General features: G+C 39.9%; 1 protein-coding gene, 1 long non-coding RNA gene and 1 other non-coding gene across 3 annotated transcripts; all 3 read right to left on the bottom strand.

The window, feature by feature from the left end:
* Positions 1 to 503: 503 nt before the first annotated feature.
* LOC111561741 lies at positions 504 to 27,239 on the bottom strand. The gene is made up of 2 exons (XR_002744486.2): positions 26,667 to 27,239; positions 504 to 670 (listed from the first exon to the last, which is right to left on the bottom strand). It is a non-coding gene; the product is annotated as an uncharacterized LOC111561741 (long non-coding RNA).
* LOC101091387 (ataxin-7-like protein 3B) lies at positions 20,957 to 22,338 on the bottom strand. The gene has a single exon (XM_045035842.1). The coding sequence runs from the start codon at positions 21,449 to 21,451 to the stop codon at positions 21,161 to 21,163; it is 291 nt and encodes a 96-aa protein (XP_044891777.1). The 5' UTR covers positions 21,452 to 22,338; the 3' UTR covers positions 20,957 to 21,160.
* TRNAE-CUC lies at positions 23,423 to 23,495 on the bottom strand. The gene has a single exon. It is a non-coding gene; the product is annotated as a tRNA-Glu (tRNA).
* Positions 27,240 to 27,333: the final 94 nt, after the last annotated feature.

Here is a 27,333-nt window from a genome sequence, read left to right as displayed (position 1 = left end):
AAAGCCTCAGCTATGAGGTACCTTGCTTGGCACCTGGCATCCAATTCAGAACTGTGGACACCATTGCCTGGGTGCCTCAGCCTTTCGGTCTGAGAACAGAGACTGAACACAAGTTTCCACAAGTAAGAGTATTTACGTACATTCTATCCTTCATTAATATTCCTAATCTCTTTTGGAAGTTTCTAAAACTTCCCAGCTGTGTACTAGGCAGAAGTAGGAGATTTAAAAAAAAAAAAAAAAAAAAAAAAAAAAAAAAGGAAGCCATGGTCTGTGCTCTTAAAGATCTTATAATCTGGCTGTGGAGAAAAATAGGTCTGTAGTAGGACAAAGGATGTGTTCCTGGAGAAGGTCAGATGGCCACTCAGACTCATTCCCATAGACTGGCATTACCATTGTCTAGGATCCTGACCGTCTCAGGAACCCTGATTTTGTGGCACATAAAGAATGGATATGTCTCTCAGATTAGAGACATATCCTCAAACATACATTAACAAAGCTCAATGTAACATGCATAAACCAGAAGTCCATTTATTCATCTGCAAAAAAATTATTTGCAAAGACAGTTTAATTTGCAAAGCAGGCCAGAACACTCACATCAGAAGATCCGTGCACTTTCTCCCTCCAAACATGCTACACGGGAAGCCAAGTATTGGAGAGTAGCTGAGTAGGCCTGGAATTAAAGCAAAGGGTATGAGTCAATCTCAAGAGAGGTCCCCTCTGTCAATGAGATTGGACACTCTACTCACTTCAGCTGTTTCTCAACACTGATTGCAAATTAGAATCACCTAGAAAGATTTTTAAAGCACTCATGCCAGGGACCCACTGAGATTCTGATTCAGTTGCTCTGTGTTAAAGCCCAGATAGGAATCTTAATTAACTAATTAATTAATTAATTAATTACCTTATTTTTGTTTTGGAGTCTTATTTTAAAAGCTGCTAAGGCAAGTCCAACATGCAACAAAGGGCTGTTTTCTAGGTCTTTCAAGGAAATCATGGTGTTTATGTTGCTTAGCTAAGATTTCTCACCACAAGACATTGCCTGGAGAGACACTTCTGTGACTTTCCTTTTTCAAGATTCCATGGTTGACCATCTTTCCTTTCCATTCACATAGATGTTTTCCAAACAAGATGTATTGCAATTGATGTGGTTTCCAGTTATTACACAGCAGTCAGTTTCTAGGCCTGCAGCTTTCAGAATACTCCCAGATCGTGTTGATTGGAGTTCTGAATGTTCCCAAACCTCTCAGACACAGTTTTACACATGGGTTCTTAGTTTCCTACAGATGATTAATTTCATTTGTGCAGAGTAGATTTTATTTCAGGGGCAATCTTGATTCCAGACTTTTTGAGGGTGTCCCACTCTTTCATCATCAAGCATCCAGAGAATAATCCAAGGTTGTAGAAATTCAAAGAGAAAGTTTAATTATAATGAGTTAACCCTACCTATATGGATACAAAAGTGGTTCAATGTAAAGAATCAGAGAGGTCTTATGGAAACCAGTTTGACAATAAATTTCATATGTTGAAAAAAAAAAAAGAATCAGAGAGGTCTGAGTACACATCTTGATTTTGACCTTTTCAAGATATGTGACTTTGGGCAAAAGGCTTCATCTGTAATTTAGGCATTATCATGCCTAGCTTTTATAATTGTGGTGGGTACTAAAGATACTGTATGAAAACTCTTTGGAATAGCATAAGCACTCAATAATAAAACTATTACTATTGGTATTCTTGAAAGAATCTGTCTCTCGAAAGTTAGGGAGTATTTCCTCAGAACCAAACTCCCTCTCTCTTTACTTTTTTAGAGTAGAAATTTATCATGCTTTAAAAATAATGATACAGGGATGCCTCGTCAGCTCAGTTGGTAGAGAATGTGACTCTTTTTTTTTTCTTAATTTTTATTGAGCAGGGGAGGGGCAGAGAGAGAGGGAGATACAGAATCCAAAGCAGGCTCCAGACTCTTGAGCTGTCAGCACAGAGCCCAATGGGGGGCTCGAACCCACAATCTGTGAGATCATTACCTGAGCCAAAGTTGGACGCTCAATCGACTGAGCCACCCAGGTGCCCCAAGAGAATGTGACTCTTGATCTCAGACTTATAAGTTCGAGTCCCACATTGGGTGTAAAGATTACTTAAAAATAAAGTCTTAAAAAAAAATAATGACCCACGCTCATAAAAAATTCTAGTACAGAAAAACACAAGGAAGAAAGTAACAGATCACCCTTAATTGTAACTCTCAAAATAGCATTTTTAATGTATGGGGAAAATCATTGTGGACATTTCTATATGTATTTACACAGCATAATCAATACCTGAAATAATTTCAAAGGGCTCATACTGAGCAAGATATTTGAAATAAAATGTTTAATAAAAAGGTCTTGTTGAAGTTAACTTAAGAATAAAAATAACAAAAAAGGTGATAAATTATATTTATTAAAAGATTATGAAAATAATTGGAATTGTCATTTTTTTTAAACTACACATTTTAATGTTAGACAATATTAACTTATTATTGTCTGTCATGGTGTGATTAATACATTATACTTCCCCCATCTCCTCTCTTCTACTGCCTAATTTTTGTGGCTCATTATTTTTACTTTGCCAAGATTCATAATATTTACATTTTATTTTATAACTATAACTCATCTAGCTGTTTAGGCTTAGTTCCAGTTTTAAGTAGATTCCATTTTCATCATCAGTCCTTTATTATAGTTTCTTTTCTTTCCTTACATTCATGTCTTGATTAGCTGGATTGCAGCATTAAGAAGTTATTTAAAGAAGGATGCTGGATTCCTTGAATTCTTTCAATTTAATGTCTGTCTGTTGCTTTTTTATTTAAAATGACAACATAGCTGAGTAAGATATTCAGAAAAACTGTTTTTGCAACTCTTCTATAAATTTAAAATGTTAAATTATTTTGAAACTGTATTTTTAAATGTTTATTTTTAAGAGAGAGAAAAACAAACAAACATGAGCAGAGGTAGAGCAGAGAGAGGCGGGGCGGGGGGGGGGGGCGGGTTGGGGGACAGAGGATCCAAAGAAGTCTCTGTGCTGACAGCAGACAGCCTGATGCAAGGCTTGAACTCACAAACTGTGAGATCATGACCTGAACCGAAGTCAGAGGCTTAACCAACTGAGCCACCCAGGCACCCCATAAAATGTTAAATTATTTTGAATTAAAGAGTTAATAATTGGGGCACCTGGCTGGCTCAGTTGGTGGAGTATGTGACTCTTGATTTTGGCGTTGGAAGTTCGAGCCCCACATTGGTTGTTGAGATTACTTAAAAATAAAATCTTTAAAAATATAAAAAAATAAAGAGTTTTAAGATGCAAAATAATACAACATATTGTTCACAGATATGAATATGCATTGAAAGTCTGGAAGCAAGTGTGCCTGGCTGGCTTAGTCAGGAGAGCATGCAACTCTTGACTTGGTTATGGTGAGTTCAAGCCCCACATTGGGCATAAAACTTACTTTATAAATATATACATACATACATACATACATACATACATACATCATACATAAAAGAGATTCTTTAAAAAAAATTAAGAAAGTCTAGGGGTGCCTGGGTGGCTCAGTTGGTTGAACATCCAATTGTTGGTTTCAACTCAGGTCATGATCTCACAGTTCATGGTTCAAGTCCCACGTCTGGCTCTACGCTGCTTGGGGTTCTCTCTCTCTTTCTCTCTCTCTCTGCCTTCCCCCTGCTTATGCTGTCTCTGTCTCTCTCAAAAATAATATATAAAACTTAAAAAAAAATTCTTAAAAAAAAAGCATAGAAGCATACAAAGGCCACCTACCGAATAGGAGAAGGTATTTTCAATGACATATCTGATAAAGGGTTAGTATCCAAAATATACAAAGAACTTATAAAACTCAGCACCCTCAAAATAAATAATCCAATTAAAAATGGATGGGGTGCGTGGGTGGCTCAACTGGTTAAGCGATGATGACTCTTGATTTCTGCTCAGAGCATGATCTCACAGTTCCTGAAATTGAACCCTGTGTTGGGCTACCCACTGACAGAGTGCAGCCTTCTTGGGATTCTCCCTCTTCCTCTTTCTCCACCCCTCCCCTGCTTGTATATGCTCGCTCGCTCTCTCTCTCTCTCTCTCTCAAAATAAATAAATAAATAAATGTTTTAAAAAGTTTAAAATGGACAGAAGACATGAATAGACATTTTTCCAAAGAAGACATACAGATGGCTAACAGACACATGACAAGATGCTCAACGTCACTCATCATCAGGGAAACACAAATCAAAACCACAATGAAATATCACTTCACACCTATCAGAATGACTTAAATCAACAATACAAGAAACAACAGGTGCTGGCGAGGATGTAGAGAAAGGGGAACGCTCTTGCACTGTTGGTAGGAATCCAAACTGGTGCAGCCACTCTGGAAAACAGTATGGAGGTTCCTCAAAAAGTTAAAAATAGAACTACCTTATGATCCAGCAACTGCACTACTAAATACTAGGTATTTACCCAGAGAATATAAAAACGCTAATTTGAAGGGATACATGCACCCCAATGTTTACAGCATATTGTCTACAATAGCCAAATTATGGAAGAAGCCCAAAGGTCCATCAACTAATGAATGAATTAAAAAAAAAAATGTGGTATACATACACAATGGAATATTACTCAGCCATAAAAAGAATGAAATCTTGCCATTTGCAATGACTTGGATGGAGCTAGAGTGTATTATGCTAAGTGTAAATAAGTCAGTCAGAGAAAGACAAATACCATATGATTTCACTCTTATGTGGAGTTTTAGAAACAAATGAGCATGGGGGAAAAAAAGAGAAAGAGGCAAACTAAAGAAACAGACTTTTTTTTTTTAATATGAAATTTATTGTCAAATTGGTTTCCATACAACACACAGTGCTCATCCCAACAGGTGCCCTCCTCAATGCCCATCACCCACCCTCTCCACCTTCCCACCCCCCATCAACCGTCAGTTTATTCTCAGTTTTTAAGAGTCTCTTATGGTTTGGCTCCCTCCCTTTCTAACTTTATTTTTTTCCCTTCCCCTCCCCCATGGTCTTCTGTTAAGTTTCTCAGGATCCACATATGAGTGAAAACATATGTTATCTGTCTTTCTCTGTATGACTTATTTCACTTATGTCACTCTCCAGTTCCATCCACGTTGCTACAAAAGCCCATATTTCATTCTTTCTCATTGCCAAGTAGTATTCCATTGTGTATATAAACCACAATTTCTTTATCCATTCATCATTTGATATAAAGAAATGGAAAAACAGACTCTTAACTATAGAGAACAAACTGATGGTTATCAGAGGGGAGTTGGGTGGAGGAATGGGTTAAATAGGTGATGGGGAATTACCAACCACACTTATTATATACAAAAGTACTAATTAAAACATTAAAAAATAAAATTCAGGTGTGTAACACAAGGTTATGCATCATGATCAGGGAGGCCCAATTCCGAGAATGCAATGATGGTTCAACTTGGAAATGGTTTATTATTTGTAAGTTACCATTTCAATAAGACAAAGGAGACAACCCATATAACCATCTTGATAAAGGGTGGAGGTAGAGTGATAAAATTCACTATTAATTTCTAATTAAAAAAACTATTAATAAAATAGAAGAGAATAGAAAAAAATAGGTGTTGGGGATTAAGGAGTATACTTGTCATGATGAACACCAGGTGTTGTATGGGAAGTGCCAAATTACTAAATTATACACCTGAAACTAATATTACACTGTATGTTAACTAGAATTTAAATAAAATTAAACAAACAAAAACATACATAGGAATGAAAAACACCGAATTCATGATTCTAAATACTTCTGGATGCTAAGGGAGGGGAAGAGAGGACTAGGCAACTGTGGAGGAGTATATAGGGGCTTTAATTTTATTGATAATGTTTCATTTCTTCAGTAGGTCATGGGCATACAATATTTATTATATTATTTTTTATAATTTTTTGTACATCTGGGAAATGTTTCATTAAAAATGAAATATATATGGGCTGCTTGGGTGACTCAGTCAGTTGAGTGTCCAGCTCCTGATTTCAGCTCAGGTCATGATTCCAGGGACATGGGATTGAGCCCCGCTTCAGGCTCCAAGCTGGGCATGGAGCCTGCTTAAGATTCTCTCTCTCTCTCTTAAATAAAATAAAATGAAATAAAATAAAATAAAATAAAATAAAATAAAATAAAAAGAAGAAAAAGGAAATATATAGGGGCCTGCTTAAGATTCTCTCTCTCTTAAATAAAATAAAATAAAAAAATAAAATAAGAAGAAGAAGAAGAAAAAGGAAATATATAGGGGCACCTGGCTAGCTCTGTTGATAGAACATGAGACTCTTGACCTCAGGGTTGTGAGTTCAAGCCCCACATTGGGTGTGGAGATTACTTTCTAAAAAAAATTTTTTTAAACATTTTTTATTTATTTTTGAGAGGCAAAGAGAGACAGAACATGAGCAGGGTAGGAGCAGACAGAGAGGAGACACAGAAACTGAAGCAGGCTTCAGGCTCTGAAATGTTAGCACAGAGCCCAACTTGGGGTTTGAACCCACAAACTGGGAGTTCATGACCTGAGACAAAGTCTGCCGCTTAACCGACTGAGCCACCCAGGGGGTCTATGGTGTGGAGATTACTTAAAAATCAAATCTAAAAAAAGAGAAAGAAAGAAAGAAAGAAAGAAAGAAAGAAAGAAAGAAAGAAAGAAAGAAAGAGTTCAATGCCGAAACGAACATTTGAGATAAGGCCTTACCTTATTCCCTTGTACAGATTTACCACTAAACAGTAGCTAAAACTTGAGCTACTCTCCCCTTGCTCCTGTCTTTGGTTTGAGGCCAGAATGGTGAGTTGAGGGCAGATTGTAAAGGACCTTGAATGCTTGCACTTTATCCTGAGAGCAATGAGAAGCTGTTAAAAGGTTTTCTGTGGGGGAGGGTATGGTCAGATTCATGTTTTATGAATCTCACTCTGGCTACAATAGAGAACAATTGAATGGGGATTGAGAATAGAAGCAAGAAGTTAAACCGGGAGACTGTGGCAATAGAGCAGAGGAGAGTGAATGGGGTCTACAATAAGGTAATGGTAGTGGGGATAGTGGGAAAGGGAAAGGTAGAAGAGCTAAGAAGGAAATATCAAAACTTGGAGTGTGATTGTGAGGTAAGTAAGAATGAAGACTCAAAGATAATGACTCCTCTGAATTTCCTCATGAATGATCTTTAAAGTATTTGACATTTAAGGGTATACAGTATGCTATGTTATTTTGCTTTTTGTATTTATCCTCTGTTTCCTCAGCAGACTGGGGCAAGAGCTGTCTTTTTTTTTTGGCTCCTCCACACCACCCGGCCCCATGCCTTGTGCCAGAGCTTACTAGAAGGATAGATTGGTAGGAGCCGGAGAGGTACTAAGTAAGATGGTCTGGAGCTAGGAGCAATAATATTCTGATGCTCTGGGAAAGGCTGTTGAGGAAAGGTGAATCCTGGGGCTGGCTGGCTAGGGCAAGCCTTTGAAGAACTAGGAAGAAGGACCTGAAGCAAGAGACGAGTTGAAAGTTAGTATAGGAAAAGTAAGCTCATGAGAAAAGTTTTTTCTTTTCTTCTTCTTCTTTTTTTAAAGTAAGCTTTACATCCAGTGTGGGGCTCGAATTCACGATCCTGATATCAAGAGCCTCATGGTCTACTGACTGAGCCAGCGAGGCACCCCAACAATCCCGATTCTTAATGGTGAATGGGAAGTGTTTCTAATACTAAATGGTGATTCACTAGTTTGATTTAGTTAGTTCCAATCTATCATAACACCATACAGAGCTTCCTGAAAGCTGGGCCACTAAAATCATGCTATAAATAAATAATAGCATTTTATTCATTTATTCATTAACTTATTCAAAATAATTTTTATTGAGCACCTGTTATCTTATAGGCTCTGTTCCAGGTGCTGAATTATGAAACTTATGATCTACTGGAGAGATGATGATTAAGTATTTACAAGTGTGATAAATGATACAAATGAGAAATATAGAATATTATAGTGATGTGGAGAACAAAGGCAAAGGAAAAAATTAAACTTCCTTACAACTTAAAAGTCCACTAACAAGTATTTGAGACAGGCAGAGTAACCTTCATCACGGAGCTCAGCTGCCTCCATTTTAATACTTTGCTAGAGGCAAAAGGCAACCTTAGCTTGACTTTAGCATGATCTCCAGGATCCTGTAAAAATCCCTTTGGAAACTTCCTTTGTCTCTATTCCCGCAAGATACATCCTCCAAGCATATGGCCCACTGATATACAACTGAAGTGTCTCATGACGAAGGTTTTACTAGACAGAAGTAAATGACTTTTTCCTAAAAACAGCTAGCCCCTTAAGGTCCTAGAAACCTTGATTCCAAATTCCTTAGAGACTTATGCTATCCCTAACCCTCTCCCAACTTGAAAGTATATAATTAGTCACTCCTCACAATCCCAGTGCAGCTCTTTCTGTCACAGGTTCTGTCCCCATGCTTTAATAAAACCACCCTTTTTGCACGGTAGAGGTCTCAAGAATCCTTTCTTGACCATTGGCTCCCAGACCCCAACATTTCACATCAATAGGACTATGTAATAGGAATGTCTAAACTTGTCTTTGGGTTGGTGAAGGCTTCCTTCAAATGTAGTGTTTAAGTTGAAATCTGAACATTGAGTGGGAGTTAGGCAGATGAAGAGCTAGAGAAATGAGTGGGAAGAGACAGTGGGAGTGGCATTGGTATGTGTTGGGGGGGTGGGGGCCAGTGGCTTTAAGGAACCAAATTTTGTTCAGAGAACTGAAGGTGTGTAATGGCTAGAGCACCAAGTATGAGACATGAGACAAAGCTGGAAGACTGATGGGGGTCAGCTCATTTAAGACTTTATGGTCATGTTGGACTATTCAGAGCCTTTCACTGGCACTGGCTTTGTTCAGGTACTAGGGATATATAGAATTGAATCAGACTTTAAAGTACCTTAATCCCAGGTCTTGAATAGTTCATCAGGTGGAATAGAGACACTTTGACAATGGCAATGCAGTATGATAAATATGATAATAGAGATATGAAGAGATTTTCATGGGAATTCACAGGAGAGGTACTTAAAAGGAGTAAAAATAATTTCATCATATTACCTTTTAAGTTGTTTCCTATTGCTTCCAAACTCATATTAGATCAGTCAATTGTAGGCCTAAGTTTAGATTCATGTTATTTTGAGACATCCAGAAAAATGGTTTAGCCACTTAGGTAACGAACCAATTTCTACTATAGTTCTTGCTTATGACTTCTATACTACATTTTCCTTTCCTTTTCACAAACTCTCATTCTTAAAACTCTGCTGAACTCCCCTCTCTCACTTTACGCCAGGTAGAATTAGAAATCTGGTTGGTTTGTTTTTCATGTATCCCCCCTAGACTTTTTCTCACTGCTAGGTTTCTTTTCTTTTCTTTTTTTTTTAATGTTTATTTAGTTTTGAGACAGAGAGCACGCAGGCACCTATGAGCTCTGCAAGCGGGGAAGGGGCAGGGGCGGGGACACAGAAGATCCAAACTCAGGAACCATGAGATCATGATCTGAGCCAAAGTCGGACGCTTAACTGACTGAGCCACCTAAGCACAGAGATTTTGTCTTGTTCATGTCCTATTGGTCATTCAAAAAATACTTATCAAACATCTACTATGGACATCACATAGGTGCTGCAGATTCACTAATAACCTGGATAAGACTCAGTCCTTGTTCTAACAGAGCTATAGTCAGTTGCAGAAGGCAGAAGGCAGACGAGTAAGCAGGCAAGAACAGTAAATATGACAAATGCTATGATAAGGAAAGTGTAAAGTACAATGGGAAGCCTAGAGCAAGGAGGCTATTAGGAGGAAGTAATTTAAGCTAAGAACTGAAGGATAAGCATGAATTAGCCAGGCATGGGTCCAGAGCTGAGAGAGAGCACAATACATTTAAGAAACTGAAAGAAATGGGCACCTGGGTGATTCAGTCGGTTAAGTGTCTGACTCTTGATTTTAGCTTAGGTCGTGATCTCACGGGTTTGTGAGTTTGAGCCCTGGGTCTGACTCTGTGCTGACACTGGGGAGCTTGCTTGGGATTCTCTCTCTCTCTCCCTCTCTCTCCCTGCCTATCCCTTTCTTGTGCACACTCTCTCTTTCAAAAATAAATAAACTTAAAAAAAAGAAACTGAAAGAAATGCAAATTAAATGAAAAAAGAAAATGAAAGTTTACAGAGCAGTAGAGCTAGTAGAAGCTGGGGAGGGAGAGGGTAGTGAGGGAAGAGGGGAACAATTAGAAATGGGTGTTTAACATGATGGTGTACACATAGAAAACACTATGTAAATATTTGTTGGATGAATGAGTGAGCCATTCCAAAACGTAAGAAAGTGAGATGTTTGGGGAAGCCAGGTTTGTGTGTGATTGCTTGTGCTCTTGTTCTCTGGGAAGCATTGTAGCGTGCTGGTTAAAAGCCCGGTCTCTGACACCAGCTGTTTAGATTTGAATCCTGGCTTCCACAATTAATAGCTGAGGTCACCCTGGACAAATTACATAAGCTCTTTTGTGTCATTTACCTTATCTGTTAAGTTAGAGAAGATAATACTATTTCTTAGGATTGTTGTCAAGATTAAACGAGTTAATACTTGTAAAGCATTGGAACAGAGCCTAGAACTAAGCACTGTGTAAGTGTTTGCTATTATTCATCCATTCACCAGAACATTTCTTGAGGGCTAAGTACTGTGCTAGATGCTGTGAAAATAAGATGTGGTCTTATTTCTCTTCCATGGACGAAGACCATACAATCTGGTGAGGAAGAGGATTCATAAATAAGTAATTACAACACAATACAATCAAATGTGGTGGTGGGGTAAGTACTGCAAAACTGAAGGAGAGGGAGTGACTCATTCTCTCCAAAGAAGCCAAGGGAGGCTTTAGAGGGTAAAATGCATTTAAGTTGGGTGACACAGAATGAACAGCTTGCCAGCAAAGAAAGGCAGTAGGATATATCGGGCCAAGGAAGCACCATGCTGCATACGTTTAGTAGGATGCCAGCCTAAAGCATGTTTAGCAAATGGCAAGGGGCACTTGGACATCTATTATGGTCTGTATTACGCATTTTCTGTAAGTTATTTCCTTTACTTTTCATAAAACAGTTGCCTGCGTGTCCACTCCACTTAATACTCATAAAGTACTTAATGTTGCAGTCACTTTGTATGTACTAACTATATAAACTTATGACAACTGTGTGAAATAGGTACCGTTATTATTCTCATTTTACAGATGAGGAAATTGAGGCAAAAAGTCAGGTTCATCATTCAAAGTCATAGCGCATTGAAATGGCAGTGCCAAAATTCAAACTCACAGTTTCACTCCAGAATTTGTGCTCTTAATCACTATTCTTGTTCTGCCCCCTCCCCACTCCTACCCACTCACTAGTTGTTGTTTTTGGGCTGCTGTAGACATAGAAACTAGATACCCAAACTTGCTGAAACTGCATGTAAAGTAAAAGCTGAAAGTCACATTTGGGAACAAAGTGCATAAACTCTACAGCATATGTAGCCTGCACAAGACTGAGCACAAAATACTTAAAAATAACTCCTTCCCCTCTCTCACTCTCCACTTGCCATAGCCAGCAAGGGTGGGGGTGGGGAAGAGGTGGATATTTATTGAATTACAAAGGATGTCTCAGGCCACACATGTGTCTCAGGGGGACCATTAAAAAAATTTTTTTTCATGTTTATTCTTGAGAGAGAGAGAGAGAGACAGTGTGAGCAGGGGTGGGGCAGAGAGAGAGGGAGACACAGAATCCGAAGCAGGCTCCAGGCTCTGAGCTGTCAGCATAGACTCAAAGTGGGGCTCTAACTCATGAGCTGTGAGATCATGACCTGAGCCAAAGCCGGATGCTTTACCAGCAGAGCCACCCAGGTGCCCCATTTTTTTTAATTAAAAAATTTTTTTAAAATGTTTATTTATTTTTCTGGGGGTCCATTTTAAACTTGGATCCTTTAACCAGCAAGTTACTCTTCTCTGGAAACAAAAAATTTTAAAATACTCCCTTTACTGTAGGGACGGGGTGGAAAATGCAACACTGACAAGTTATGTGACAAAAAGAGTTAGGATTATCTAGAGCTAGGCAGAGCCATATTAATTCACAAAGAGATACATTGGTTCCAGGGGACCATGAGGAATAAATAAGAAGGAAGAGGTTTGGGACTTACTAGAGGAAGCAAACTTCCTCAGAAATAGGATTGATTAAGACTGTACTTGAAGTGAACCCTGAGCAAATGCAACCATGAAGGTTTATTTTTTTAAGTTTATTTATTTTTTGTGTGTGAGAGAGAGAGAGAGCTAGCGAGCATGAGTGGGGGATGGGCAGAGAGAGTGGAGGACAGAGGATCTGAAGCAGGTTCCATGCTGACAGCAAAGAGCCTGACGTGGAGCTTGAATTCAGGAACCATGAAATCATGACTTGGGCTGAAATCAAAAGTCAGACGCTTTATCTGCTGAGCCACCCAGGCACCCTGCGACCATGAAGATTTAGACTAAAGTTTCCAGACAGAAGAGAATCAGCAGAACTTGGGCAGTGTAAGTAGGAAAGTTCCCAAATCGGACCTGAGGAATTCAGTTAGTTGGTAGGTTTCCCTCATTTTTTAATCTTTTTTATTTTTTTATTTTTATTACTTTTTTTTTTTTTTTAAGGAGGAGGAACTGAAAGCCTAAACCAGAACCTATTAAACCACCTTTGAAGATCTTCATACATATTTATGTGTAAGTCAATGGGTAGTGAACTGTATACTCTCATTTCAGAGTATGGGTTCAGTTTTTCTCAGTGAACCCTTATATGACCTTCATAAGGTCTCCAGTTAGAGGGGTGCCTGGGTGGCTCAGCTGGTTAAGTGTCCAACTCTTCATTTTGGCTCAGGTCATGATCTCATGGTTCATGAGTTTGAGCCCGAGTCGAGCTCTGGGCTGACAGCACAGAGCCTACTTGGGATTCTCTCTCTCTCTCTCTCTCTCTCTCTCTCTCTCTCTCTCTCTCTCTCTCTCTCCCCTTCCCCCACTCATGCCCCCCACTCAAAATAAATAAGCTTAGAAAAAAGTCTCCAGTTAGAGAATCCCTCTATGTATGACCTATAGATAGCAATATGCATGGCTAGATCCTACCGTGTGCAGTCAAAATTCTGATTCCCAGAGGGGACGAAAAGAGGAGAAAACCTTGTTTTTAGTATGAGTGCAATATATCAAACACAAACTTCCTGACAACTCTGAGGATGCTCAGAGTTCTTGCCTGTGAAATTGTTTGAAAGCTAGATTCTGGATAGGTGAATTTATAGCAACGTATGTCCCAGATTTTTGAGGACAGCCCAGATTTCAAATATCCTATCCTGTTGTAACTATAAGTATGCTTATAAATGTGTGCTCTTGTGTATCCCAATTTGGATAGAGGGGAAAATATAGGTGTGATACAAGTGATACTTTCTTGGCCTTTATGATAAGGATAAATACCAGAAGGAAGTTATGCTGGAGATTAGAGGGATAACAGTGCTCAGAGTATTCCTAAAGAGTATTCCTTGGTAACAGGGTGTAAAAAAGCCATCTTTGGTGTGAAAGACGCTGGGAGGTACTCTTGCAAAATTAAGTATGTTTTTGTGCCATTTGGAGATAATAGAAAAGTCCAAGGGAGAGAAGTTTGGGAACAAAATAGGGAAAGGCTGCTTCTAGTGAAGGTCAGCTGTGTCCCCATTGAAGAGGAAAAGGCTGAAAATTTGAGAAAACCAGGACGGAGAGATCTTGAAAGAAAGTTATACAAACGCTCAGAGGAGAAAGAAGGAGGGAGGGAGGGAGGGAAAGAGAGAGAGAGAGAGAGAGAGAGAGAGAGAGAGAGAGAGAGAATAGCATTAAAAGAGAAACTTACAGAAAATCTTGAAAGACAGACTCAGGCAGGTGGGAGGAAAGGAAGAAAGGCTAGGAAGAACCAGAGCGGAAGAATGAGGTTGGAGTAGGGGGTGGGGGAGCTAGAGCAAGCAAGCAGGCAAGGGCAAGAGAGACAAATGGGAAACCTGAAGTTTCTCTCAAGGTTGTGAAAGTCTGGGGGAGAGTTGGGAGAGATCTAAGGCTGGGAAAAGATTTTGGAACTGGACCAAGGGCTGTGCAAACAAGAAAACTCAAAGCTGCATTTGCTGTCTGCTAGAACTGGTGATCCCTCGAGGGATCCCCTAGAGAGCCTAGCCCCCCTCAAAGCTGTAAAGTGATCTTGGGTGATACTCTCTGGGGAATTGTGGAAACCCAGACAGATGTTTTGTTGATGTCGTCTAACCTTCAGGAAACCTCTCTCTAAAACATTGCTGGCTTGCAAGATGGGGGTACTTAGTAGTTTAAAAGTGTGTTTCTCAGGTTCTTGGGAAACATCAAAGTGAGTGAAGTGTGGAAGTCCCTGCTTCTCCCTAAATCTGGGACTTCTATGCTACCAGACAGTATTTATTTTTTGAAGGAAAATACTTTTGTAGATTACTATAGCCTTTGCTCAGAGATTCTGAAAAGACTGGGGTTTTTTTTGGCAAGGGGAGGTGGGTGGGAGAGAGAGAAAGCACGTGTGCTCCCGAACACGAGTAGGGGATGGGTAGAGAGAGAAAGGGAGGGAATCCCAAGCAGGGATGCCCTGATGTGGGGCTCAAACTCAAGAACCGTGAGATCATTACTTGAGCCAAAATCAAGAGTTGGATGCTTAACTGACTGAAGTACCCAGTCACCGCTAGCACCTCTCTTATGTAATATTTTGGAGCTGCTAAAATTATATTTACAAAGAATTCTTAGTGATGTGGAGAAATACTTAAGATAAAACATCAAGTAGACATGCCTGGGTGGCTCATGTTGGTTAAGCATTTGGCTCTTGATTTTGGCTCAGGTCATGATCTTTCAGTTCTTGAAAGCCCGATCCGGCTCTGTGCTGACAGTGCTGGGCCTGCTTGGGATTCTCTCCCTCCCTCTCTTTCTGCCCCTCACGTGCTTATGGTCTCTGTGTCTCTCTCTCAAAATAAATAAACTTAAAAAAAAAGTCAGTATTTTAAAAAATGCTAAAGGCAGCACATAGGTCTTCACCTTAGGTAGTGATCTCAGTGTTCGTGGGTTTGAGCCCCATGTTGGGCTCTGGTCTGACAGCTCAGAGCCTGTAGCTGGTTTTGGATTCTGTGTCTCCCTCTCTCTCTGCCCCTTCCCTGCTTGTGCTCTGTCTCTTTCTCTCTCAAAAATAAACATTTTTAAAAAATTTTTATTTATTTACTTATGTTTTATATTTATATCTAAGTCAGTTAGCATATAGTGCAATAATGATTTCAGGAGCAGATTCCAGTGATTCATCCCATATGTATAACACCTGGTGCTCTTCCCAACAAGTATCTTCCTTAATTCCCCTTACCCATTTAGCCCATCCCCACCCCCACCCCCAACCACTCCAGCAACCCTCAGTTTGTTCTCTGTATTTAAGAGTCTCTTATGTTTTGTCCCCTTCCCTGTTTTTATATTATTTTTGCTTCCCTTCCATTATGTTCATCTGTTTTGTATCTTAAATTCCACATATGAGTGAAGTCATATATTTGTCTGTCTCTGACTGACTCATTTCGTTTAGCATAATACCCTCTAGTTCCATCCATTTAGTTGTAAATGGCAAGATTTCATTCTATTTGATTGCCAACTAATACTCCATTGTGTATATATACCACATCTTCATTATCCATTCATTTGTCGATGGACATTTGGGATCTTTCCATACTTTGGCTATTGTTGATAATGCTGCTATAAACATTGGGGGGTGCATGTGCCACTTCGAATTAGTATTTTTGTATCCTTTGGATAAATACCTAGTAGTGCAATTGCTGAGCCATAGGGTAGTTCTATTTTTAATTTTTTGAGGAACCTCCACACTATTTTCCAGAGTGGCTGCACCAGTTTGCATTCCCACCAGCAATGCAAAAGAGGTCCTCTTTCTCTGCCTCCTCCCCAACATCTGTTGCCTGAGTTATTAATTTTAGCCATTATGACTGGTGTGAGGTGGTATTTCATTGTGGTTTTGATTTGTATTTCCCTGATGATGAGTGATGTTGAGCATCTTTTCATGTGTCTGTTAGCCATCTGGATGTCTTCTTTGGAAAAGTGTCTGTTCATGTCTTTTGCCCATTTCTTCACTGGATTATTTGTTTTTTGGGTGTTGAGTTTGATAGGTTCTTTATAGATTTTGGATACTAACCCTTTATCTACTAAATCATTTGCAAATATCTTCTCCCATTCTGTTGGTTGCCTTTTAGTTTAGCTGATTGTTTCCTTCGCTGTGCAGAAGCTTTTTATCTTGATGAGGTCCCAATAGTTCATTTTTGCTTTTGTTTCCCTTGCCTCTGGAAACTTGTATGGTAAGAAGTTGCTGTGGCTGAGGTCAAAGAGGTTTTTGCCTGCTTTCTCCTCGAGAATTTTGATGGGTTCCTGTCTCACATTTAGGTCTTTCATCCATTTTGAGTTTATTTTTGTGTATGGTGTGAGAAAGTGGTCCAGGTTCATTTTTCTGCATGCTGCTGTCAAGTTTTCCTAGCACCGTTTGCTGAAGAGACTTCCTTTATTCCATTGGATATTCTTTCCTGCTTTGTCAAAGATTAGTTAGCCATATGTTTGTGGGTCCATTTCTGGGTTCTCTATTCTGTTCCATTTATCTAAGTGTCTGTTTTTGTGCCAGTACCATACTGTCTTGATAATTACAGCTTTGTAATACATCTTGAAGTCCGGGATTGTGATGCCTCCAGCTTTGGTTTTCTTTTTCAGGATTACTTTGGCTATTCAGGGTCTTTTCTGGTTCCACACAACTTTTAGGATTGTTTGTTCTGGCTCTGTGAAGAATGCTGGTGTTATTTTGATAAGGATTGCATTGAATATGTAGATTGCTTTGGGTAGTATCAACATTTTAACAATATTTGTTCTTCCAATCCATGAGCATGGAATATTTTTCCTTTTTTGTGTGTGTCTTCTTCAATTTGTTTCATAAGCTTTCTATAGTTTTCAGTGTGTAAATTTTTCACCTTTTTGGTTAGGTTTATTCCTAGGTATTTTATGGTTTTTGGTGCAATTGTAAATGGGATTGATTCCTTGATTTCTCTTTCTGTTGCTTCATTGTTGGTGTATAGAATGCAACCGATTTCTGTGCAACTTTGCTGAATTCATGGATCAGTTCTAGCAGTGCTTTGGTGGAATCTTTTGAGTTTTCCATATAGAGTAGTATGTCATCTGCGAAAAGTGACAGGTTGACTTCCTCCTTGCCAATTTGGATGCCTTTTATTCCTTTGTGTTGTCTGATTGCTGAAACTAGGACTTCCAGTACTATGTTGAACAACAGTGGTGAGAATGGACATCCCTATCATTTTTCTGACCTTAGGGGAAAAACTCTCAGTTTTTCCCCATTGAAGAAAAAAAAAACATTAAAAAAACTTTTTTAATAAAATTCTAAAGGAAATAAAAAAATTATTAAAAGGAATGCAATAAAACTTTTATTTTTATTTATGTATTTATTTATTTTTTTAACTATTAAAAATTTTTTATTAGTACTTTTACCAAAGCGGAGATGCAGTTTATTTACACCAGCAGCCATAGGGGCAAGGGGAATAGACAGTTAGTTAGCAATCTGTATAGGATCAACTACTTATGCAAAAATAATAATCTCCAAAACAAAGGACAGTGGAGAGTTTCACAACACTTCCCCAATGGTTCCAGGATGTGATTATGCCAGGCAATGGCCCCTGGATATGCGGTGGTGGGAACAAATGTATGGAAGAAAAAGTCACAAACTACAAAAATTTGTAAAGAACCCCCTTCCCCCCCCATGCACGTGCGCACACACACACACACACACACACACACACATTCAGATACATAATAGAATCACAGGGTGATCACTATACTTAACTGAGGAAGGAAGGATAGGAATTCTGCTATTAGAGGGAAGATGGGTAGGGAAAGGGCAAGTTCCTAACCACTGTAAACTATATGGTGGGGAACATTCACTCCCCAGAGAAGAAAGGAGTTAGTTTGTCCCCCTCAGGGAACCTGTTCTACCTAGCCCACCTCTTACCCATCCAGGACAGGCCTAGGACTATTGCCCTAGTAATGGGAGGGCAAAAGCCAAAAACAATAAATAAGAGGGAGTTAATATGAACCAATGATTTTTCAAAATTATTTCTACTTCTTCCTCCCACAATCAGAGCTCCCTCTCTGAAGGAAGAGTGGACCATGACCTTACTTTCAGCTTGTTTCCCAGACATTGTTTGGAAGTAGGCCAAATTTACTTGGACTCTCCTTTTCCTCTGTATCTCCTTAGAAGGATATGTCTATAAAGTCAAGGGCAGAACACCCAAAATTATTTTAGCTCTTGCCAAGGTTTACCTTTCTAAGAAGTGATCACAATTCTTGGATTGACAGACCAGTCTGTAATTACACCTCAACCCTGACCTGGACAATTTTAGGGGGAGAATACAATAATAGACAGTCTTGAGGCCTATTACTATGGTTCCCTTAAAGTCTATATGTAACACTAATTAGTCCATATAGTCCAAACAGTTCCTTCTCAGGTAAGGAAGGATGCATTCCCAGGGGTTAGAGAAAATAGATTAGTACCCACTCCATCCCTGTGTGTGTCATTTAGCCTTTCCTGGTCTTCTACTTAGGTCCTAAGAGACAGTATCCAAATGGAGGTGGGAAGATGTAATTCCTTATGAAGTAAGACACAGCAGGAAGGCATCTAGCAAGGCAGTCCTATAGGAACAATGCTTATGCATGATACTGCCTTTCATACACAAAAAATTATGTTCTCTCCCCATCTTTATTTTTTAAAGAATTTTTAAAAATGTTTATTTATTTATTTTGAAAGAGAGAGAGCACACAAGTGAGGGAGAGGGGCACAAGTGAGGTGGGGGGAGCACAAGCGGGGTGGGGGTAGGGGGAGAGAGAGAGAGAAAGAGAAAGAGAAAGAGAAAGAGAAAGAGAAAGAGAGGAGAGAGAGAATCCCAAGCAAGATCCATGCTGCCAGTGCAGAGCCTGAGTCAGGGCCCGATCCCACGGACTGTGAGACCACTACTGGAGCCAAAAGCTGAAGGAAGGAATCAAGGGTTAGAGTTTGAACCTACTGGGCCACTCAGGCACCCTGGTTGTCTCCCCATCTTGATCCCAACAGAGGAACCTACCAGCAAGATTCTTCTCTGGATCTCCTAAAAGAACAAGGGTGGGGGCGGGGAACAAGAAAAAGAAAAACTTAAAAGAAGCTAAGGAAAGGGAAACTGGGCAGGCTTCAGAAGCAGGAGCATCAAGAGAGATGAATTGAAATTGGTCAGTATGAAAGCAGGGTGGCAGGCAGTACCTGGGTCATGAGCTACACCAGATGGGCAGTGGAGCAGGGGACATGGGGCCAAGCCAGACAGACGAGGCTGGGCCCCTTACTGGGGCACAGAATGAGGTTTAAGAAAACATTTCAAATAAGGCAGCACTGTTCCCGTTCACTTTGGGGCTCTCACACCTCTACACTTCATAAACCCTCGATAAGAAAGTAAAGTGGAAGGTAGTTTTGATATGTGGCTCACATTTCCCATCCTTGCCTATCCCATTACCTGACTTCTGACAACAAAAGGACAGCTCTTGTCGAGAATGTTCAAAAGGGACTGAATAGAAAGGGGCTGCCCCTCATGAGGGACAACAGGTGGTGGCAGTCTGTATGTTCACCATAACAGAGCTTCGACTGCCCAACCCAAGGAACAGGGACATTCAGTAGGATACTGCCATCAGATGAGAGACCCAGCCTTGGTCCTTGGCTCCTAGTACTAACCTATTAACATTGAGGGCAGTTGGAAGAGGTCCCTTCTGGGCTCAGCTTTCAAACCACAGTCTCTACAGCCATTATGCTCTTCTATAATTCAGGCCTGCCCCTGGCATGGAAGGCAGGTAGTGACCTGGACCAAATCAGACACATGGACTGGCTAGGTAACTAACAACCCAGAGTAGGAAAATGACTGCCCCACAAAACTGTTGTTCACAGCATAATATATCCAGATATGATCTTGCAGTTTAAGAGATGGTACATAGTTGTAGAAGCCCCTGCTGCCTCTTCAGGGGATCATAACTGAATCCTCAACCTGCCTAGATAACCAAGTTGTCCATTTGCCAAACCTATGCTACCAGGTGGGGTGCAAGACAAAGGGCTCTGTTCAGCAAATTTGCCCTTGTCCCCAAGTCTGTTCAAGTCACTATAAATGCTAGATATTTTGGAAACTGGTAGCATTGTCCTTTTCTTCTTGTTGGAGCCAAGATCACAGAGCTTTGCTTATCAGATTCAGTTGTAATTCTTTTTCTTGGTTTCCCAAATTGGAACTGTTAATATCCAGATCTCTCACCTGACTTGCATTTGTTTTGAGGAAGTCCGAATCAGGCTCAGAGATCAGAGGAGCAGTCCCACTGAGGCCCAATGATAAAGGCCTGACCATCAGCCACGTTCATCTATCAGTTATCCAGAAAGCCCTGACATCAGATAGATAGAAAGCCTGAGGAACCAAAGGATTTATACACCGGGCACACAGATGCTCACCTGTGCATGGGAAACAATAGATCTTGTGCACTTCCTTGTGTGGAGATTACCTGCATGGTATGGTGTCGGGATGCACAGCTCCCCCTGCCCAGGGTTTCAAAGCTGATTCCAGGTAATATAAAAGGATCAAAATTCCTAAATTGTCCACTTGGGTTTTTTTTCTTTTTTAGGTTTACTTATTTTGAGTGACACAGAGAGAGAGAGAGAGAGAGAGAGAGAGAGAGAGAGAGAGAGTAGGGGAGGAGCAGACAGAAAGAGAGGGAGAGAGAATCCCAAGCAGGCTCTGCACTGTCAATAGGGGCCTATGTGGGGACCCATGCGGGGCTCGACCTTATGAACCGTGAGATCATGATCTCAGTCTGCTGTTTAACTGACTAAGTCACCCAGGTACCCCTCCACTTTGGGTTTTTAAAGGCTGGAATCTTCAATGGGAAATTGGGATTTTTGTCCGATTTTTTTTTTTTTTTTCTTTTTCTACTTAGATACCTAACTTCTCCAAACCACAGGACCGGTCTATGTTATTGTCCTGGTCACCCTCTGACTCTTTCATGGAGCAGCTACTAGAATTCTCTGGGTGAGCGTTGCAGCTGCTGATCGGGCCTATTCCCAGATTCTCCAGGAAGGGAGCAAAGCTGGAGGCAGCACGCTCCTTTATCTTCTACTGGCTGAGTGCCAAAATCCTTCATGCTGCCAGTTTCTTCGAACTCTGGGTAGAAGTAGTCACACTTGACTGCCCGGTGTACCTCAAAGCAGAGGCCCAAACAAGAATCCTCTATTAGGTCTACATATATCTCCTGAGCAATGGCCTCTAGCTTGTTGGTATCTCGGTTAGACAAAGAACTGTCCTTCATTTTAATTTCTAAACAACTGTGGAGAAGGTGCTCATATTACAGCAGCACCGGCAGGCAGCAGCGTGTAGGGCTCCTCTGGCTACACTAGGCCTAGAGGCTGTCAGGGCCGAGTCCTCAGGTGGCAGGGGCCCAGGCAGAGCAGCAGAGGCAGCAGCCAGCAGGACTGCTCCTGAACCTCAAGTCCTTTAGCTTCTTCTGGTGTCCCCTGGGTCTGGGACTTTGAGCTGGGGCTGGCCCAGGATTCAACACCAGACAGTCTCCATGCACACACAGCCCGACCCCCCAAAGCTTTTTTTTTTAATATTATTTTTGATTTTCATTTTATTAAAAATAAAGCAGCCTTTGAAAACACAAGTAGTCATGAAGACAACATAACAACGTGAGAAATGCTTATGATTTAAGGCTATGTGCAAAGGGGCCAAAATAATTAAGATTACAACTATTTAGGCCAACATTGTAAGCAACGATATAGAGTGGTGCCCAGAAAAAGGACTTTCCTATAGATACTGCTTTCTTGCAAAGGCTAGCTCTTGAACTTCTCATCCTTTGCACTCTTGCCCCTTACTTCCTCTTCAGCCTTTTGCTGAACAGAGCCCTTTGTCTTGCACCCCACCTGGTGGCATAGGCTTGGCAAATGGACAAAGTGGAGCTCAAACTCACCACCCCAAGATCAAGAGTTGCATGCTCCACCAACTGAGCCAGCCAGATGCCCCTACTTCCTCTTTTTAGACATGTATTTCTGACTTGGTTTTCATTTAGATTCTGCCTTGCTCCGGCCAAAATATACTCAGAGACTACTTTTGGCAATGCTTCTCCATATCTGACCTAGCCCCTGGTACTCTCCTATCAGCATAAGCCAGCTGCCTTATCTTGAAGAGCTAACTGTTTAAAAAAAAAAAAAAAAGACATAGGAAATTCAGTATATCAAAATGCTAATAATACTGTGGTGGATTTATTGGTAGTTTATGCCACTTTTCTTTAGGCTTGAAATTTTACAATGTGGTTATGATAGATCTATAACAAAAATATTTGAAGTTTGAATTAAAGTCACTCTCTGTGCTTTCACAGGTAATTTTTGAATTCTCTTCCTTTTCATGATTTTCATGATTCTCTTCCTTTCGATGTCATAAAATTGATATCCCTTTAGACAAGAAGATACAGGGTCTGAGATCCTATCTGGGTCAAAGAAACATCTTTTTCTCTCTAAATTTTCTCTCCATCTTTCTCTGCATCTTTTCTCTCCAGATTATCTACAGCCAAAATAGAGATATGAGCATATATTTCTCTTACCTCAAAACCCCAGCGCCTGCAGGTTCAAGTCCAAACTCTTTAATATGGCTCTCAAGTCCCTTCATAATCTACTGTTATTCTACCTCTCCAACTTTATGTCCCAGTAATCTGCTAACCTTTTTTTTCCTTCCTTACCCTATGTTACATCAGACTACTTGCCATTCCTTAAACACGTATTAACTTTTTTTCACATTTTATTGATGTATACCATTCATATAATAAGGAGCACCAAACTTAAGTGTACAACTCAATGGTTGTTCATGTATGTATACACACGATCAAAATCTAGAACGTTTCTAAACTCTAGATGGCTCCCCTATACCCCCCTTAGTCCATATCTACACTATTTTGACTTCCATCAACAAAGGTTTGTCTGTTCTTTAACTTAAAAAAATGGAAATACACCATATGTATTCTCTTTCTCTCTCTTTTAAAAAAATTTTTTTTAAATGTTTTATTTATTTTTGAGACAGGGAGAGACAGAGCATGAACAGAGGAGGGTTAGAAAGAGGGAGACACAGAATCTGAAACAGGCTCCAGGCTCTGAGTTGTCAGCACAGAGCTCGACGTGGGGCTTGAACTCACAGACCGAGAGATCATGACCTGAACCGAAGTCGGCCACTTAACTGACTGAGCCACCCAGGCGCCCCATCTTTCTCTCTTTTTTTAAAGTAAGCTCTATGCCCAACATGGGGCTTGAACTCACGACCCTGAGATTGAGAGTCACATGCTCTACCAACTGAGCCAGCCAGGCACCCCTATGTATTCCTTAAAACACAAAGTACATTTTTATGTTTCCTTTGCCTGACAATAGGAATGCTAAGTATCTGTCATGTGCTGGACTCTCCCTTTCTGCATCATGGCAGATATTACTAATTCATTTTTCTTTCTTATTATGCTTCAGTTGAGTTTTAGGTTCTTTTCCTAAACTGTGTACCAGCAGCCACTACTCATTGTTGAGAGTTTGCACTGGAGAAACTTCCCTGGACAAGTTCACATGAAAGCCCTCATCTACCACGTGCAACATATCTGGTAAGTCATTTAAGATTTATTGATCCTATCACTGTAATATCTTTCCAATCTGTCCCTTTTATCCATTCTCACTTCTCTGCTTATTGCAAACTTTCATAATCTCTCACCTGATTTTCTACAACAACCCCTCACTGTTTTCCTTAACTTCAATTTTGGCATCTCTATTCTTTTCCACACACTGCTGATGAATCTTTTTTTACATATGCAAATATGATATACTACGTCATTCTCCTGGTTAAAACCTTTAAGGGACTATCTTTCAGGTTAAGCCCAAGTGGTTAGCATGGTATTGCAGGTCTTGTGATCTGGTCCTGCCCATCTCCCCAGTGTCATCTCCTGTCACACTGCCTTCCAGTGTGCCAGCAGCTTGCAGGTTTCTGCAACATGCCCTGCCCTCTTTCTCCTCTAATCTTTCCTTTTAAAGTTTTATTTATGTTGAGAGAGAGATAGAGAGCAAGCAGGAGGGGGGCAGAGAGAGAGAGGGAGACAGAACCCCAAGCAGGCTCCATGCTGTCAGCGCAGGGCCTGATGTGGGGCTCAAACCCATGAACTGTGAGATCATGACCTGAGCCGAAGTCAAGAGTTGGATGCTCAAATCAACTGGCTGAGCCACCCAGGCGCCTCTCTCCTCTAATCTTGCTTTTCTTTTCTAAATGGCTAAGTCTCCTTCACTCTATAAGGACATTTCAAGGATATTTATTATACAAACCTTTATTGGTCATTCTTTCCCTAACAAATGATTTTTCTCTCCCAGGCAAAACTAATTATCCCTTGTTTGTATCCTCATAATACTTTATACATATCCTTATTATGACAATTATCATGTTGTATTATTATCTGTTTACATTTCTAAGAGTTCTTTGAGGGAAGAGAGCTTTGCAGCTCCAGAACTCATCAGTGAATGATATCTGTTTTTACATTTATTTGTTTGTTTGTTTGTTTGTTTGTTTGTTTACTTATTTAGTAGGCTTCACACCTAGCACAGAGCCCAATGTGTGGCTTGAATTCATGACCCTGAGATCAAGACCTGAGCTGAGATCAAAAGCTCAATGCTTCACTGACTGAGCCACCCAGGCACCCTGTTTTTTACAATTAAAAAAAATTGTGCTAAAATACACATAACATGAAGGTCACCATCTTTATCATTTTCAAGTGTACAGTTCAGTAGTGCTAAGTATAGTTTTATGGTCATGCAGCTATCACCATCATCTATCTCTAGAACTCTTTTCATCTTGCAAAACTGAAACTCCATACTTACTAAACAACTCCTCATTCTCCTCTCCACCTAACCTCTGGCAACCACCATTCTACTGTCTGTGAAGTTGGCTACTTTAAGTACCCCCTATAACTGGGATCACACAGTATTTGTTTTTTTTTTGTGGCTGGCTTATTTTATTTGGCACAATGTCTTCAAGGTTCATTCATGTTGTAGCATGTATCAATATTTCCTTCCTTTTGAAGGCCAAATAATATTCCACTGTATGTATATACCACAATTTGCTTATCCATTCATCTGTCAATGGACACTTGGATTGCTTTTGCTTGTTAGTTATTGTGAATAATGCTGCTATGAATATGAGTGTATAAATCTCTGCTTTCAATTCCTTTGAGTATTTGCTCAGAAGTGGAATTGCTGGATCATATGGTAATTCTATGTTTAATTTTTTGAGGAACCACTATACTGTTTTCCACTGTGGCTGCACCATTTTACTTTCCCATCAACAATGCTCATGGGGTTCCAATTTCTCCATATCCACACCAATACTTATTGTTTTCTATGTTTTTTCTTTTAATGTTTATTTTATTTTTGAGAGAGAGAGAGCATGTGTGCACCAGTGGGGAAGGGGCAGAGAAAGAGGAAGATGGAGAATACGAAGCAGGCTCCACGCTATCTGTGCAAAGCCTGACGCGGGGCTCGAACCCATGAGCCATGAGATCATGACCTGAGCCAAAGTCCGATGCTCAACCAGCTGAGACACCCAGATGTCCCTGTTTTTGTTTTTGGTAGTAGACATCCTAATGAATGTGAGGTGAACATCTCATTGTACTTTTGATTTGCACTTCCCTAATGATTGGTGATGTTGAGCATCTTTTCATGTGCTCATTGGCCATTTGCAGATCTTCTTTGGAGTGTTGTGTATTCAAGTCCTTTGCCCGTTTTTTGAATATGTTTTTTTTGTTGTTGTTGACTTCTAGTTCTCTACATATTCTGGATATTAATCCTTTATCAGAGATAGGATTTGCAAACATTTGCTCCCATTCTCTCGGTTGCCTTTTTACTCTGATGATACTGTCTTTTGATACACAAAAATTTAATTTTTATAAAGTCCAGTTTGTCTTTATTTTCTTTGGTTGTCTGTGCCTTTGGTGTCATATCCAAAAAATTACTGCCATGGGTGCCTCACCATATAGGTGAGGGTTTATTTCTGGGTAGAGTGCATGGCATTTCATAGGATACAAAGATGAATCAGATTGTCCTAACACACTATATTGGTCATAAGGAGGTTGTTAGAATGGAGTTGGATCTCATTTTTGTTTTAGAGAAAACAAAAGAGAAATGATTTTAGAAGGAGGTAAAACAGCTGACTTAAAAGGAGTTCATGTCAGAATTGTAGACCTCAAACCCCTTTCCTGCCTAGTTCATCTAGTTCACATCCTTGTTTTTATATATGAAGAAAAAGAGGGCTTATGTTTCTCTTGAGATCAGAATTACCAAAACAAAACAAAACAAAACAAAACAAAACAAAACAAAACAAAACAAAACAAAATCCAACAAGACATTATAGAAGAAAGATTTCAACTTAGTGAAGGAAGAATTTCTAACATCTGGAATAGCTAGATTAAAGAATGAACTCTATAACTACAGATATTCAAACGGAAGTTGGATGATCACCTGTAAGTTTTGCTGTAGAAGGTAGGTCTGATCATTTCTCTTCCTTGCTTGTGAATATTCCAGGACTGCCCATTAACTTCAGGATAAGGGCCTGCTTTTTGAAATGGCATACATAACCCTTAAGATGTGGTCCCAGGCTACCTATATAGCATCATTTCCTGCCAGGTATCTGTGTTCTTGATATATCTAACTGTATTGTGAGATCTGTCATTTTTAATTCTCAGATCTTACTCAAATTAAAAAAAAAAATAAAACAACCATCTTAATAAAACAGACTGTTTCTAATGCTTCAAGGAAGTAAGCTAAAGGGTGTGGCTATAGCTTAAAATTCCACACATAGAATCCTAGGAACAACTAAATGGAATCAATGGGTAGCAGGTACACACATGTGCTACTGTGAGTATAAGGGCACATGAAATCCAAACTGGGGCAGATGAGAACAAATTTAATTTTAAAAAAAGGGAATTAATTTTTGGTGAATGTTTACTATATAATAGACATGTATGCTTGTTTATTTATGTATTTATGTATTTATTTATAAATGTCTATTTATTTAAGGAGTGTGCATACAGAGAAGAGAGGGACAGAGAGAGAGAGAGAGAGAGAGAGAGAGAGAGAGAGAATCCCAAGCAGGTTCAGCTCAGGGCCTGACACAGGGCTTGATCCC

This window comes from Felis catus, chromosome C1, assembly GCF_018350175.1.
Source record: "Felis catus isolate Fca126 chromosome C1, F.catus_Fca126_mat1.0, whole genome shotgun sequence".
In the NCBI taxonomy this organism is placed as follows: domain Eukaryota; kingdom Metazoa; phylum Chordata; class Mammalia; order Carnivora; family Felidae; genus Felis; species Felis catus.
The sequence above is the reverse complement of the archived record's forward strand: the minus strand, read 5'-3'. Positions and strand labels throughout refer to the sequence as shown.